The sequence below is a fragment of the Heterocephalus glaber genome, unplaced genomic scaffold (genome assembly GCF_053883595.1).
Source record: "Heterocephalus glaber isolate CG9 unplaced genomic scaffold, H.glaber_assembly_v1.0 deba00001479, whole genome shotgun sequence".
NCBI lineage: Eukaryota > Metazoa > Chordata > Mammalia > Rodentia > Bathyergidae > Heterocephalus > Heterocephalus glaber.
In genome coordinates this window covers 22,532,624-22,546,881 of record NW_028258316.1, presented here as the reverse complement: position 1 = coordinate 22,546,881, position 14,258 = coordinate 22,532,624, and the positions used below count along the sequence as shown (strand labels likewise).

At 44.7% G+C, this 14,258-nt stretch overlaps 2 protein-coding genes across 12 annotated transcripts in view; one reads left to right on the top strand and one right to left on the bottom strand.

Annotated features, from left to right (window-relative positions):
- The window catches only part of Susd1 (sushi domain containing 1), a 135,679-nt gene extending 133,346 nt beyond the window's left edge, over nt 1-2,333 (bottom strand). For 7 of the 8 annotated variants that reach the window (XR_015439882.1, XM_087183351.1, XM_087183354.1 and 4 more), the window contains exon 1: nt 1,235-1,366. Coding sequence is in view for 6 of the 8 variants with exons in the window: in XM_087183351.1 (XP_087039477.1) it covers nt 1,235-1,328 (94 nt within the window). In the remaining 2 variants the exon portion in view is untranslated. Of the gene's footprint in view, nt 1-1,234; nt 1,367-2,239 lie in introns of those variants that run through there. The other variant, XM_087183352.1, reaches the window with a different exon arrangement.
- On the top strand, nt 1,327-13,770 carry LOC110350207 (uncharacterized). Of its 4 annotated transcripts, none has more exons than XM_087183361.1 (3): nt 1,327-1,668; nt 7,599-7,724; nt 8,478-13,770. In XM_087183361.1, the coding sequence occupies exons 1-2, from the start codon at nt 1,327-1,329 to the stop codon at nt 7,620-7,622; spliced, it is 366 nt and encodes a 121-aa protein (XP_087039487.1). In that variant the 3' UTR covers nt 7,623-7,724; nt 8,478-13,770. The 4 variants fall into 4 exon arrangements, 3 of the variants coding, with proteins under 3 accessions (XP_087039487.1, XP_087039488.1, XP_087039486.1); XM_087183362.1 differs by having other exon boundaries at nt 8,420-13,770; XM_087183360.1 differs by having other exon boundaries at nt 7,399-7,724.
- Nucleotides 13,771-14,258: the final 488 nt, after the last annotated feature.

The window sequence follows — 14,258 nt, the reverse complement described above, 5'->3', positions numbered from 1 at the left end:
GAAAGAATTTGAGGGTATGGGAATCTGTGCCACAAAATCCCCTTATCTCTCCTCACATGGAAATTCCCTTCCACGTCTGGATCAGTATTCAGTTTTATTAAGGAAACTATGGCCAAGGGAGATGGTGCCTTTACATGTGCTTTTTATTATCACTTCCTATAAAAAGAACCTGCAGTGGCTTCCGGTGGCTTCCCATCACCCGGGAATGGGGAAGTCCTCATGCCTTGGCCTGCTCCCCTTGAAAGTATCCCCACTTCCCATCCATCTCTTCCAAACCAAACAGTGACAGGTCCCACCCCTTACTGCCTCCCTCCCGTATGCTTCCATGTGTGGAATTCATTCATTCTTCACACATTTGTGGAGATCTGTCTGTCCTCTGCTATGAGCTAGGATGCCTCTCTTTTACTGAATACAAATATTGCCAATCCTTGATGGTCCAGGTCACGGGTCGCGTCATCCACAACACCACCTCTCCCCAGACATAATCTTTCCCTCTTTGGACCACCCACACCTTCCCTGAGCACTTCTGTCATTCTGCATTCTATTACCATTATGTGGGTGAATGTCACCTCGCCTACTTTCTGAATCCTCTCTGAAAGGATTCAACTCCCACGACAGTCAACATTGTGTTTTGCAGAGGAGGAAAAACGACAGCTACTATTGCAACTGCCTAGAATTGGACTCAGCGAGGGCCAGCATACACTGCTCACATTCTGCCCTAGAGAAGCTGTTCGACGGCCGCCTATTCAATGAATGAATGAATGTATTCTATTCCTGAAAACTTCCTTACACTTTCCTCACCATATTTAACAACCAGTTCTTCATCGAAATGAAAAAAATTTTAAGTAGAAAGAAAATTGCTTCAGGTCAAAAGTTTGTCATACGAAAGCCACAGCAGAGCCGGAAGCGTGACAGTGCAGCGGATCGCCGGCGCTCGCCCAGCCCCCACCTCACCACGCGCTCCAGGGCAGCTGCCAGCCCCAAAGGGGCGCGGGCCAAGCCGCCCGCAACCCCAATCCAGGCGGCCCTGGGGCGGGGGCGGGAGCCCCTCCTGCTTCTCCGAGCTCCGCCTTCGCGGCCCCAATCCGCTAGAGCCGGCCCCACCTGCGCTCCCCGCGGGGCTGGGCCCCGGGCTGGCCCGGCCCTGGGGCGAGGAAGCGTCTCGGGCGCGTCGGGCGTCCCCGAGGGCCCCGCCAGGGGACCCCGTGGGTGGCTCGCACCCGCCGTCACTCACCATCTGCCCTCGGCACCGCGGTCGAGCCTTGCGCCAGGCCGAGCAGCAGCAGGAGCGGTAGCAGGCTGCGCGCGCCCCGAGGCCCCCGGCCCATGCTGCCGCCTTCCTCCGCGACTCCCGACGCGCCCCGAGGCGCCGAGATAAGGCGGCGGGCCCGCGGGGAGGGCGCCGGCCCTGCGGCTTCCGGCGCCGCGCAAGGGGGTGAGGGCGACGGTCCCGGGCTCACAGCCCGCCCTCCTGGGACCGCGCTCGTTCCCTCCGCACCCGCCGCGAGCCCCGCACGGGGCCGGGCCGCTGGCTGCCCGTTGTCAGAGGGAGACGCCACGCTCCGGACAGTGCTCCGGGGGAAGCGGGCGGCCTCTGCGCGTGGGGACCCTGGCCGGCCGGCGGCTCGGGGAGGCGCCCAGGAAGGACGAGGAAGCGGGGTGGTGAGGGTGCGAGGAGAGCGACTCGGCTTAAGGGGGGAGGCGGCGACCGTCTCGCTCAGAGGTGGCCCCCGGGGCGAGACCCTGCGTGAGGTGGCGGAGCTGGGCTGGAGGGGGCTGGCAGCTCCGAGGAGACCCAGCTCGGGGCGTCACGGAGGGAGGCAACGGCGGGAAAGATGACAAGGACATCGGGGAGGAATCTAGAGGGGTGAGAAAGGCGGCGCAAAGGGACCGAGACCAGAGAGTGACCCAGAAGTGGGGTGGGGACCTCCTCAGGGTGGACACGGATGGTTGGAGAGAGACAGATTTACTAAAGAGGTAAATAAATCCTCGGAAGCCGAGTGCTGGAGGCGGCCGAGAAGCTGTCAGGGCGCGGCCGTCGCCTCCTCAGGGAAAGCTCTGAGGCATGGAAGGGCCGCCGGGACCCGCCGGTGCAGGAGCCCGCGAGGGAAGCCGTGTGGGGCGGGGCGCAGGCCTAGGAGGCAGCAGTTGCACCCTGGGGTGAGGGGAAAGGAAGTAGCCAGAGTGAAGGCTTTGAGCGGGTGATGTCTGTTCTTCGCCTGAAGTGCAGGACCCTTACCACTTCACCCCGAATCTTCGCTGTTTTCTCCACCCTGAGCTTGCCCCAAATCTAACCACAGGCAGACACACCCATATAAGGGCGGAACTTGGGCAATCTTAAAAAGAAGTCATTAAAAATAAACTCCCTGGGCTTTTATAGCAGCCTTTTTGTAAATTATTTTTATTCAACAGAGATAGGGGCCTGCTTTAGAAAGTAGATGGACAGTGTGCGTGTTGCAGTCTATTTAAATTATGTATTGGTAAGGTCAGCTCTCCATGAACTTTGAAATCATGTAATTGTTTCAAAAGCGAAACCATTCACTTAAGACTTGTTTTAACCAACCTATACCTCCATCCCCACCCCGCGCCTTCCAGAGTAATTAAATGTAAATATATATAAATGTATACAGTAAGTCCCTGACTTAGGAGCTTTCGAGCTTCAAACTTTGACAGGTGCCAAGGGACCTCCGATTACGAACATTCATAAATGCAAACAAATTGCGGAAGTAGCGCGTGTCCGCTGGACGTTGTCACAGTTGTGCCGCTTGTGCTTACTGCATAGTGTGATAGTGTAATACTACTCAAACATCGGGATCTTTTTTCAAGAGTGTAGACAATTGAATCCATCAAAACTCCTGTGTCGGCCAGGTGTGGTGGCACCTGCTTGTAACCCCAGCACTTTGGAGCCTGAGGCTGCGAATTCAAGGCCTGCCTGGGCTACATAGTTCAAAGGCAGCCTGCACTATACAGTGAGACCCTGTCTCAAAAAATAAACAAAAAACCCCTGTTTGAGCAGAATTCTATCTTGCCCTCCATCTGCCATTGCAGATGGTCCTTCAGCTCCACCTTCTCCTCCCACCCTCCCTCTTCCAGTTAGTAAGGCTCTTCTTGTCAGTTGACCCCATGTGCCAGTTGTAGTGTACCATCATTTTTTTTTGAGGCAAGACATTTATTTGTACCACCATTTTAGGGTAACTATAAAGTAAAAATTGTTTGTTTAGAGTATTTGTGTGTGAGTGTGTGTTTGGTGTTTTTATGCTTTACATTGTGTATCTGTGTCAAAGGTATAAGACTCACTTTGTCCAACTTAACAAAGGAATACGACTTAGGAAGCGTCTCCCCAAACAGAACTTGTCCCTAAGTCGGAGACTAACTCTATATGCATTTCTTTCTTTGATGCGGTCAGGAAAAGTGTCCAAAATGTGGAAATGGGCAAGAGAGATTACTGCGTGTCCTTTCAGTGGGGTGCTGGATTGGGTGCTGTTTGTTAGAACTTCACGAGATTATCTGATTCTAAAGTGTCTGTACCCTCGTGGACTTCCTATTGACTAGGTATTTTCCAGCTCTGTATGGGTGGAAGTTAACTTGTAGGAAACTGGTGATAGCACAAAAGATCCTTGTTCATAGCAATGAAAATGCATGTTTTCTAGTAGAAATATAAGTGATTTCTGCCAGGTAAAAAAATAAGAAACTCAATAATTACACTTTGTCCTGTGTGATGTTAACTAGTTAAACCAGTTTGGCTTCTATCAGCAAACACATTTCATTGGCTCATGCCTGTGATCCCAGCACTCCTGGAGGCTCCTGGGCAACTTAGCATTTTAGCAAGACCTTGTCTCAAAAATGGAAAGATCTGAGGATGTAACTCAATATGAAGGCCCTCGGTTCAATCCCCAGTACTGAAAAAAAATTTTTTTTTCATCCTAATTTCAAATTCCTTTGTACTTTAATACATTACTAGTTCTCCTTTGAAGTCAACATCTTACTGAATCTTAATTGGACAGAATCTTAGGCTGAATCTCAGATTGCTTGTTTGTGTGGTACTGGGAATTAAACTCCAGGCCTTTGCCCTGAGATACATCCCCAGCCCTTTTTTATTATTTTTATTTACTTATTATTCCTTTATTTTTGAGATAGTGTCTCACTAAATTGTCCAGGCTGAACTCAAACTTGTGATTCTGCTGCCTCAGCCTCCCAGAGTACTAGGATTATGTGTACACAACATCATGCCCAGCAGATAGATTTTAATTTTACTTTTGCATGAGTCGTGTTTTTGAAGAATTATACTTTAGCACAATCCATGTTATTGTATAGTCTATATCAGATTGAGTGATTTTTAAAAATTATTTTTGCTGGGCATGGTGGTGCACAACTGTAATCCAGGCTAAGGCAAGAAGATTGCAAGTTCAAGGCTAGCCAAGGCAATCTGGTGAGATGCTATCTCAAAATCAAAATAAAAAGGGCTTGGGCCGGGGCTTTAGCTCAGTGGTTTCGCCACCTGCTGCGCAAACGCAAGGACCCTAGTTCAATCCCTGGTACCAAAAACAAAAAATAAATGAATAAAAAGGGCTGGAGATGTAGCTCAGTGGTACAGCGCTTACCTAGCATGTGTGAGATCCTGGGTTCAATCCCTGTTACTGAAAAAAATAAAACCTTTTTTATGGGCTCACTTTTTTCCTTAAAAAAAAAATTTTTTTTTCAGTACTGAAGCTTGAACTCAGGACCTTGCATTTGCCAGGCAGGTGCAGCACCACTGAGCTACATCCCCAGCCCCTCAAAAAAAAATTTCTTTTTTTTGGCACCAGGGATCAAACTCCGGTCCTTGTGCTTATGGGGCAGGTGGCAGAACCACTACGCTAAATCCCCGACCTCCTCCAAATTTTTTTAATGTACTTATTATTCACTCAGTGGCAAGTTCATTGGATCACAACATGAAAGATTATCTCCTCATTAGTATTTACCACAAGAATTAAAACAATATTGAAATAGTGTTAAATTTAGAGCAAAGAGATTATTGGTGAGAAAACATTAGGCTTTAAAAAAGTTCTTTTAAGGGTGACAGATACATCAACACCTTCTAAAAGAGGGTTTGGAGAGCACACTTTCTTCTATGACATTTATATTTTAATAGCCTCATCGAAGAGTTTTCTGGGGGTTTTTCATCAAAGAGTTTTGATGCTTGATTTCAAGATGGCATCTTCAGCCCTGAAATTCTCTCTCTCCTTCACAAATCCCAGGGTAAAGGCCAAAGATACACTGTAGTATAAGAATACAGTATTTGGTTTTGTCCCAGGTTCCTGTCACAGAGCTTCTAAAGCCCTGGAAATCTCCTGAGTGTAGTAGTATCTTTGATATTCATAATAAGCCCCTTTTAGAATACCTGAGTTTAGACTGAGGAGATGACTTACTTGGTCCCTCTGGAAACCCTGAGGATGGAGAGGCCATCCTCAGAAAAACCAGGCAGTCAAAAGGTTGGAATTTTCAGTCCCACCCACCAAACTCTAGGAAAGAGGAGCTAAAGATAAAACTATAAAAACTCCAGAACAATAAGATTTGATATTTTTTTCAGGTTGGCCTTAAGCTCATTATGTAGCCTGGGGTGGCCATGAACTTGAGGCGATCCTCCTGCCTCTCAGCCTCCTGAGTGCTGGGATTACAGGCATGTGCCACCACACCCATCATGAGATTTGATGTATGGGTCACTAAAATAGTGGAGAGGCCAGGAGGGTGGTAGGCCCAGAGAGGGAATGGAAGCCCCACTCCACCTCCATACCTTGCTTCTCTTTACCTGGCTGTTCATCTGTATCTTTTATAATCTCCATTTAATTGATGTAAGTAGTGTTTTTGTGAGTTCTGTGAACCATCCTAGCAAACTACTGAACTCCAGATTGGGGACCAGGAACCCCAATTTATAGCCAGTCGGAAACTCAGGTCATGGGCTGGCAATGTGGCTCAGTGCTGTGCCTGCCTGGCAAGCACAAGGTCCTGAGTTCAATCCCTGGTACCACAAAAAAAGAAAAGAAACACAGGTCACAACCTGGCACTTGGCATTGCCATCTGAAATGGGGGCGTGGGTTTATGGGACAGGTAGATAGGTGTCAGAATTGAACTGAATTATAGGACATCCAGCTGGTGTCTCCTGGAAAATAGCTTGGTGGTGTTAAATCGAACTAAATTTGGGCCAGTCCTATGTACCAAACTGTAGCTTAATTTAGTTTGTAAACAAACTGAAAACCAACTGAGGAATGTGCCTTTGTAAGAAATAACTTAGTCTCAGTTGATCCCATATTTACCATAGCCAAAAGGTACATGCAAACCTAAAACAGATGAATGGATAAATAAATGTGGTTTATAATCTACAGTATTATTCAGCTATAAAAAGGAAGTTCTGACACAAGCTACAGCCTTGCAGAATTATGCTAAATTAAAGAGACCACTCACAAAAGAACGGTACTATATAATTTCACTCACATGGGATATTTAGAGTAGTCAAATATAGAGACAAGAGAATGGTGGTTGCCAGGGATGGGGGTGGGGGGCGGTCGTGTATAATGGATATAGAATTTCAGTTCTTTGAGATGAAAAAAAGCTTTGTGGATGGTTAGTGGTGATATTTGCACCACAACATGAATGTACCTAATACTTAACTGTGCACTTAAAAATGGTTAAAATAGTAAAATTTAAAAGACCTCAAAAATCACGTTAACTTATTTTTACCAGAGACACAAGTATATAGGGCTTTCCAAAGCAAATGTGGATCCTGACAAATAGATACAGCATCAGATTTACAGGAAAAGTCCCTTGGAGAGCCTCAGTTCCCCACCCCTTCTTATATCTCCAGATTTTTTTTTTTAATTAGTATTTCAAAACAGAATGTCACTAAGTTGCGAAATTGCCTGGGCTGGGCTCAAACTTGCAATCTTCCTGCCTCTGTTCCTCCTGCTTAGGCTTCCCAGAGTCCTGGGATGACAGGGATGCGCTGTCATACCTGCCTCCACCCACCATCTAAGACACAAATAAGGGATTCCAGGAGAGCCTTGAGCAGGCTGTGGGGCCCAGGAGTGTGTGGAGAGGCTGGGAGACAAATACTGTGGAAGGATTTCATTTTGAACACTGGCTCACTCTTTCTAGGCCTTTCCCCAGGGTGCACTTCACAGTGCCTGCCTGCAATGCAAAGTTTGGGGTTTGCCTGGTGGGTTCCAATCTGGGTATAAGGCCAGGAAAGAGGACAGGGAGTTTGGATATCAAATATTGTAGGTGTCTCCTGGAAAAATCCATTGCTTGGTGACCACACTCCTGGCTAAAAATGATATTCTGCTTTTCCCAGAAGCTGGTTTGGGAAGACTACTAGCAGGCCTGCAAATTATACATAAACAGTTTATATGTGCTTGTTTTCAGGAATGGCTTGACTGTCTCATTTTCATGAGCCTGAGGTACTCTGGTGTTGGACTTTTTGCTTGACATTTGCATGAACAGGAATAGTTTACATGTTTGAAGTTTATGAATTCTATCAGTTAAAAAGTTGTGGTTTTCAAACTGATGAAAGTAAGAGTCCCGTCTGTTAACAGCCTACTCCACCCGCACACATCTACCCCTAGCTGATGACATCTGAGAACACTTGAAGGCCACTGTGAAAGGAGACCCAGCACTCCTCCTAGAATGAAATCATCATGTCAAGCAATTTGGGTCCTGTCCTGGAGAAATGTCCCTGCTGCTATATCTAGGTAATAAACATGGACCGACCTTCCTCCCTTTCTTTCTCTTTCTTTCTTTCTTTCTTTCTTTCTTTCTTTCTTTCTTTCTTTCTTTCTTTCTTTCTTTCTTTTGTTCGTTTGTTTGTTCATTCTTTCTTTCTCTCTCTCTCTCTCTTTTCTTTCTTTCTTTCATCTATCTATCTATCTGAGACACGGTCTCACTGTGTAGCCCAGGCTGGCCTTGCATTCAGCTAGCCTCCTCTTGCCTCAGGATGGTGAGTACTGAGATTACAAGTGTGCATTACCATGCGACTGCAACAAGCCATATTCAAACCATAGCACCCACCCAAAACACCAGTGTTCTCAGAAAAGCAAAACAAACACAGGCAGGAAGGGACAGCTCAGCATAGTAGGCAGAGACCCTCAGCTCCCTCTGCTTATGACAGCACCCTCCCGCTCACTTTACATTGGCAAGCACACCCTGAAGGGACTCAGATACCCTGTGCTCCCAACAGCAGGACCTGGGGCAGCAGGAAGATTTGGGTTTGGGGGCAAAGTTCAGACTCTACCAGACAGGATAAGGCAGCAGCTGGTATAGCATCCATCCTCCCTGACCTAAAATGATGGGGTGGGGACAACACCAAGTGAAACAGTTTGGGTTCTCTCTCTGTCTGTCTCTGTCTCGACCTCTCTCTGTTTGCCTCCCTCCCGCCCCCCCCCCCCAGTCATCTGCCTCAGAGGAAGCCTCAGCTGCTGGTCTGTTTGTTCCACAAACCCTGACAGGAAGTCCACTGGAGCCCACTTCCGGACCCAGGATCAGCTGAGCAGCTTCACAGCCACTCACTGCCCTGACGAGAAAGCAGCCAGACCTCAGAAGCAAATCAGCAGGGCCAGCACCACTGTTGAGGAGGCCCAAAGGCTGTGAAGGCTGAGCTCCAGATCCTCATTGATAAAAGCCAGCTGACAGCGAAGACCCCTTATTATCAGCGACCTCAGCCAACACACAACCTTCAAAACATACTTTCTCCAGTTATTTTGCAGTTTTATTGGTTTCTTGCTAACCATGTTGCTTGTAGCCCATGTCTTCCTCTTTCCCCTCTCTTCTTCCTCCTTCTTTACCTTCTCTTGGTGGATCTTCATGTGTCTCTTGCAGAAAGCATTCCTGGATGGCAAACTTTTCGAATCTTTGCATGTGTGAATACATGTTAATGTTGCTCTCACTTCATTGTGGATGAACTGGGTATGGAATCCTGGATTCAGAATATTTAAGTGATACTTCATGAGGTATAAATTCTGAATTCAGAATAATTTTCTGTCAGAATTTGGTAAAACATTTCCTTGATATTTGTACGACCTTGAATTTGATCCCCATAGCTGCCAAAGATAAAAAATTGAAAAACTGAAAAAAGCCTTCTGTTCCCCTGGATCCTCACACACACACACACCTTTTGGGATTTCCCAGGAACCCAGACATTTCCTGAGGATACAGTGTTTCATTATTCCTTTTCAGCACTCATGAGTCCCTTTCAATTTGTAGACTTGAGCCTTTCTTCAGGAGAGATTTAAAAAACACTTTTAATATTTCATTCCTTCAATTTTTTCTATTTGTCCTTTCTGGAACTTTTGGTTGAAAATTTAAAAAAAAACAAAAGAACAACTTGCCTGTAGCCTCCATGACTCTTAGTATTTTTCTTACTTGCTTCCTTTTCTTGCCTTTATTCACAGAATATGGGAGATTGCCCTAACTCAATTTTGTGAACTTCCTCTTTGCAAATTTGATCTCCATCCATGCCCATTTTGCTCTACTTCAGCCATCTGTTGCAAGATTTTTTTTTTTATATCAGCAGTCATCCTTCTAATTCCCAAGAACCCTACTTCTTTTTATAGGGTGGGTCTTATTTCTGTACTGGTGATAACTTTGGTCCCATCAGGAGGTTGTACACTTACTTGTTACATTTAATGATTCTGCAGGTGGCTTTCCCTAATTGCATAATTTTTTGTTTTTTGTTTTTTGTTTTGTATTGGGGATCAAACTCAGGACCTTTTGCTTTCAAGGCAGGTGGTGGCACCACTGAGCTAAATCCCCGGCCTGCTGTTTGTTTGTTTTTTAATTGCTTGGTTTTTGTTGTTGTTGTTTGGGTTTTGTTTTTTGAGACAGGGTCTCATCATGTAGTTCAGGCCAACCTCAAACTCACTATGTGCCCCAGGCTGGCTTCGAAGTCTTGGTGATCCACCTGCCTCAGCCTCCTGAGTGCTGAGATTACAGGGATCTGCCACCAAGTCCAGTGCAATTGCATGATTTTTGACTGTCCTCATTTCTGCTTAAGGGTCTTGGCCCTTTGACATTAAGAGTTGAGACATGTGTCTCCAGCCCGGGTGAGATTCCCTGCTGTGTTAGGAATAAATGAAGATTTGGGTACAGAGGTTCCAGCTCCAAGGACTGTGCAGAGCAGGAGGCAAAGGTGGGAGGTAAGGAAAGTAGTGCCTGGAACCTCTCTCTTGGCTACCACAGCAAACCTGGGACAGTGGCCACTTTCTCTGGTTCCGATGCCTTCTCTGGGAGCCTCTTCTTTCATGATTTGCATCTTAATTTGGTAGGTAGTAAGCTTCACTTAAAAGTTTCACTTCAGGGGCAAAAGTAGAAATCAGCTACTTTTTTGTTTGTTTAGTGCTGAGTATTGAACCCAAGACCTTATGCACGCTAAGCCTGTGCTCTACCACTGAACCACAACCCCTCAGCTCCAGCTTTGAGCTGCTTCTAAAACAGCCAAGAATGATGCAGATGGGAGAAGATATTTGTGGCTCCTGCTCATGATTGTTTCAGTTTCTTTTTACTGGCCTCTCTGGATTTCTAAGAGAGTTTACTTCTCCAGGGACCCTCTTTTTCTACTTTTATGTAGGTGTTTAGGCACCTTGGCTCTGTGTGGTTTTGTTTTTGTTTTTGTTTTTTGTTTTGGGGGGCTCTGTGTGTTTTATCAATCTGCTTCATATCTTTCATTAATCAGTCCTTTTTAAAAAAATAAGTCAGGGCCGGGGATTTAGCTCAGTGGTTCCACTGCTTGCCTCGAAAGCACAAGGACCTGAGTTCAATCCCCGGTACCAATAAATAAATAAATAAATAAATAAAATTTAAAAAGGTCAGTCCTATTTTGGTGCTCTGACAATAACTGGCCTGGATTTCCAGTGTTGCTTTCAAGTGAATCACTTCTAGGGATTGGTTTGTTTGGTTTGAGGTGTAACTGCAAAGTAGAAAAAGCATGCTCAAACTCAATTTCTCCTATGATATACTCTTCACAGACCACTTCTGTGAGCCTGAAAAGTGTGGGGATTTCTCCTCACCAGCAACCAAGCAATCAGTTCTGCAGCAAACACTAGACTGGTGTTCTCTAGCCCAATTCAGTTCTGACACTACTTGGAGTTTTACTGGAGGTAGAGTCAAATTCCACAGATCGAGGACTCAGTCCCCATGTCTGCTCCTATTTCAGACCCAGTCAGAAATCTAGGCCTCTGGAATTTCTGGCCAATTAGCTTTAAACTGGAGTTCTCACCAATTTGATTAATTTGCTAGAGCAGCTCAGAGTGGTTTATTGTAAAGGATTTTTTTTTTCCTCTTGTGTTGCTGGAGATTGAACCCAGGGCCTTCACACTGAGCTATATTCCCAGCATTTAAAAAACAAAATTTGAGGCCTCTCTAAGCTGCTTTTCTTTGGGAGTGCCGTCTGGCCAGACTAAGGTCTGTTTTACTTTCCAACTTGTCTGGTGTGTTCCTTCCCGGGTGTTCTTCGCTGCAGTCAGCTCCTTGGAGCGTTTGGTAAGGCCCTTGGTCTTACATTCTGGAGGCACCGCTGGGATCCCTGGGTGTGCTTCACTGCAGTCAGCTCCTCGGAGCATTTGGTAAGGCCCTTGGTCTTACATTCTGGAGGCACCACTGGGATCCCTGGGTGTGCTTCACTACAGTCAGCTCCTCGGAGTGTTTGGTAAGGACAGCGGTCTTACAGCCCATAATCAAATCAGTAACTTTGGGAAAATGCTGTGATTTTGGAATCATGTCACAATCAGAAAATGAAATTTTAAAGTTATTAGAGTACTCTCAATGATATAAAAATTAGGAAACATGATATTTCAGTGGATTTTGACAATAAACAATATGAAAGCAAAAAAAAAAAAAAAATTTTTGAGACAAGTACTCACTATGTCATTAAGTTGCCCGAGATGGGCTCAAACTTGTGATCCTCCTGCCACAGCCTCCCAGAGTGCTGGGATTACAGGTGTGCACCACCGCCCTCGGGTTGTAAAGAATATTTCAAAGGACACAAATAAGCAGCCAGACAAAGGGGTATTTAGGGCACTGTCTAAAAGGCACGTGAGTGAATCTTATTCACCTCCCTGTGAGCTTCCATGTGTTCAGGTGTCCAGACACTCTTTGAATTTGGTCCTTTTGGGAATTTTATGGAGACTTCATGGCATAGGCATGACTGCTGATAGCCTGGGCAGGGAGCCCTGTGAAGCTTGCCTGTTCAGATTCTTCAGCATTCCTTCCTCCTGATTATGGAGAACCATCTGGAATGAGGAAGGTCTTATGACCTATTACTGGATGACATACATGAGAGAATTTTTCACAGGCAGCTAAAGGTGGAGGAAAATTAGAATTTCTTTCTACCTTCAAGAAGAGAAATTCTAGTTCCTGTGTCCTGCCTCAAGATGAACAGAGTTCTTAACTTTAGTGATACTAGCTTATTAATATTTTCTTTTATGGTTAGTGCTTTTGTGCCCTGTTCAAGAAATCCTTGTGCAGGCAAAGATCATGAAGTTATTCCACTGTGTTTTCTTCTTAGAAGAAACCTCTGGAACTTCTATTTCATTATTTTATTTTTCACATTTAGCATTGGAAGGCTGAGGTAGGAGGATTGTGGTGATTTCGAGGCCAGCCTGGGCTACATAGTAAGTTCAAGGCAATCCTGAACTACATAGTGAGACCCTGTCTCAAAAACAAAACAAATGAAATACACACAAAAAACATATTTAGGTCTAAAATCCATCTGAGATTAATTTTTGTGGATTGTATGAGGTTCATTATTTTCCATGTGGCTAAACAATTGTTTCAGTATCATTTACTGAAAAGAACAATCCTCCATCCCCAAACTATAGAGGAGCCTTCATTGTGAGTATGTTATTGGTCTCTCTATTCAGTTCCATTGGCTGATTTGTCTATCCTTGCCTTAATACTCTCTAAATTACAGTTGTTTTATGGTAACACCTTCATACCACTCTCTTAATTATGGTGGCTTTATAGTAAGTCTTAATATCTGGTAATATAAATTTTCTAGCTTTGTTCTTCAGTATTGACCTGGTACATTATGTTTTTTGGTGGGTTTGGTGGGTTTGGTTTTATCATTGTTTGTCCTTTTTTTTGGTTTGGTGTTTTGCATTTTTACGTACTATTTCAGACCCATACGCATATACATGCCTACAAACACACACACTCACACACAAATATGTTAAACATGAGAGTTTGGGGGCTTGTGGTACAGCTCAATAGCAGCACACTTACCTCACATGCACAAGGCCCTGGGTTCAATCCCCAGTACTGTCAAAAAGAAAAAAGTACGAGAATTTCAATCAAGATTGCTTTGAATCTGGGGGTCAGCTTGAGGAAAATTGGCATACTGGCAATATTAAGTATTCAGATCTATCTAACATGGATTGTTCTTCCACTTATGTAGATTTTCTATAATTTCTCCTAAATATGTGCTCTTGTTAGTGTAGGGGCCAAGCTTATTCATTTTTCATCAGATTTATGCCCGATTATTAATGTTCTAATGTTATAATGTTCTAGGTGTTATGTTATTTTTTAAATAACAGCTTCATGGAAACATAATTCACATACATAAACGGTTCAATAGTTTTTAGTATATTCATAGATATGGACAATAATCACCACTATCAAATTCCAGAAAATTTTCATTACCCCTATAACTATGAAGTCACTTCCTATTTTCTCTCAACCACTAATCTACTGTGTATTTCTTTGAATTTTTCTAATTTGAACATTTCATATAAATGGAATAATACAGTGTGTGGTCTTTTGTGTCTGGCTTCTTGCATTTAGCATGTTTTTAAGGTTCACGCATGTGGTATCATTCGTGTTGTTGAATAATTTTCTCTGAGGAGGTTAGAGGGCAGCTTCCCCACAAGACTGACTTCATACACCAACTACAGGCACAAGGGGTTCCCCAAACTACCTTTAAATTTGATAATTCAATAGAAAGACCGCCCCCCAGGTTACACCACTGTTATGTTTTATTACCAGTAAAGGATGCACATAAAGAGCAGCTAAAGAAAAGATGCTCAGGGTGGAGTTCAGCAAATTCCAAACCCAAAGTTTCCCTTACCCTCTCCCCATGGAGGGCGCATTACTTTCCTCCCCTTGACATGTGACAATATTCATGAAATATTGCCAACCAGGAAAATTCACTGAGCTTTGATGTCCAGAGTTTTTAGTAGGTCTCTGTTATTGCTGAATCTAAAATATCTCGTGTTCAGAGGTGGGGCTTTTGGAAGGTG

What these genes read in the sequence shown, in the direction of transcription:
- LOC110350207 (XM_087183360.1), top strand. Translation starts at nt 1,327, where the DNA reads ATGCTGCCGCCTTCCTCCGCGACTCCCGACGCGCCCCGAGGCGCCGAG. An exon ending in GAGGAAGCGGGGTGGTGAGG is followed by an intron (nt 1,669 to 7,398) that starts GTGCGAGGAGAG and finishes GCTTGTTTTCAG; the next exon opens with GAATGGCTTGACTGTCTCAT.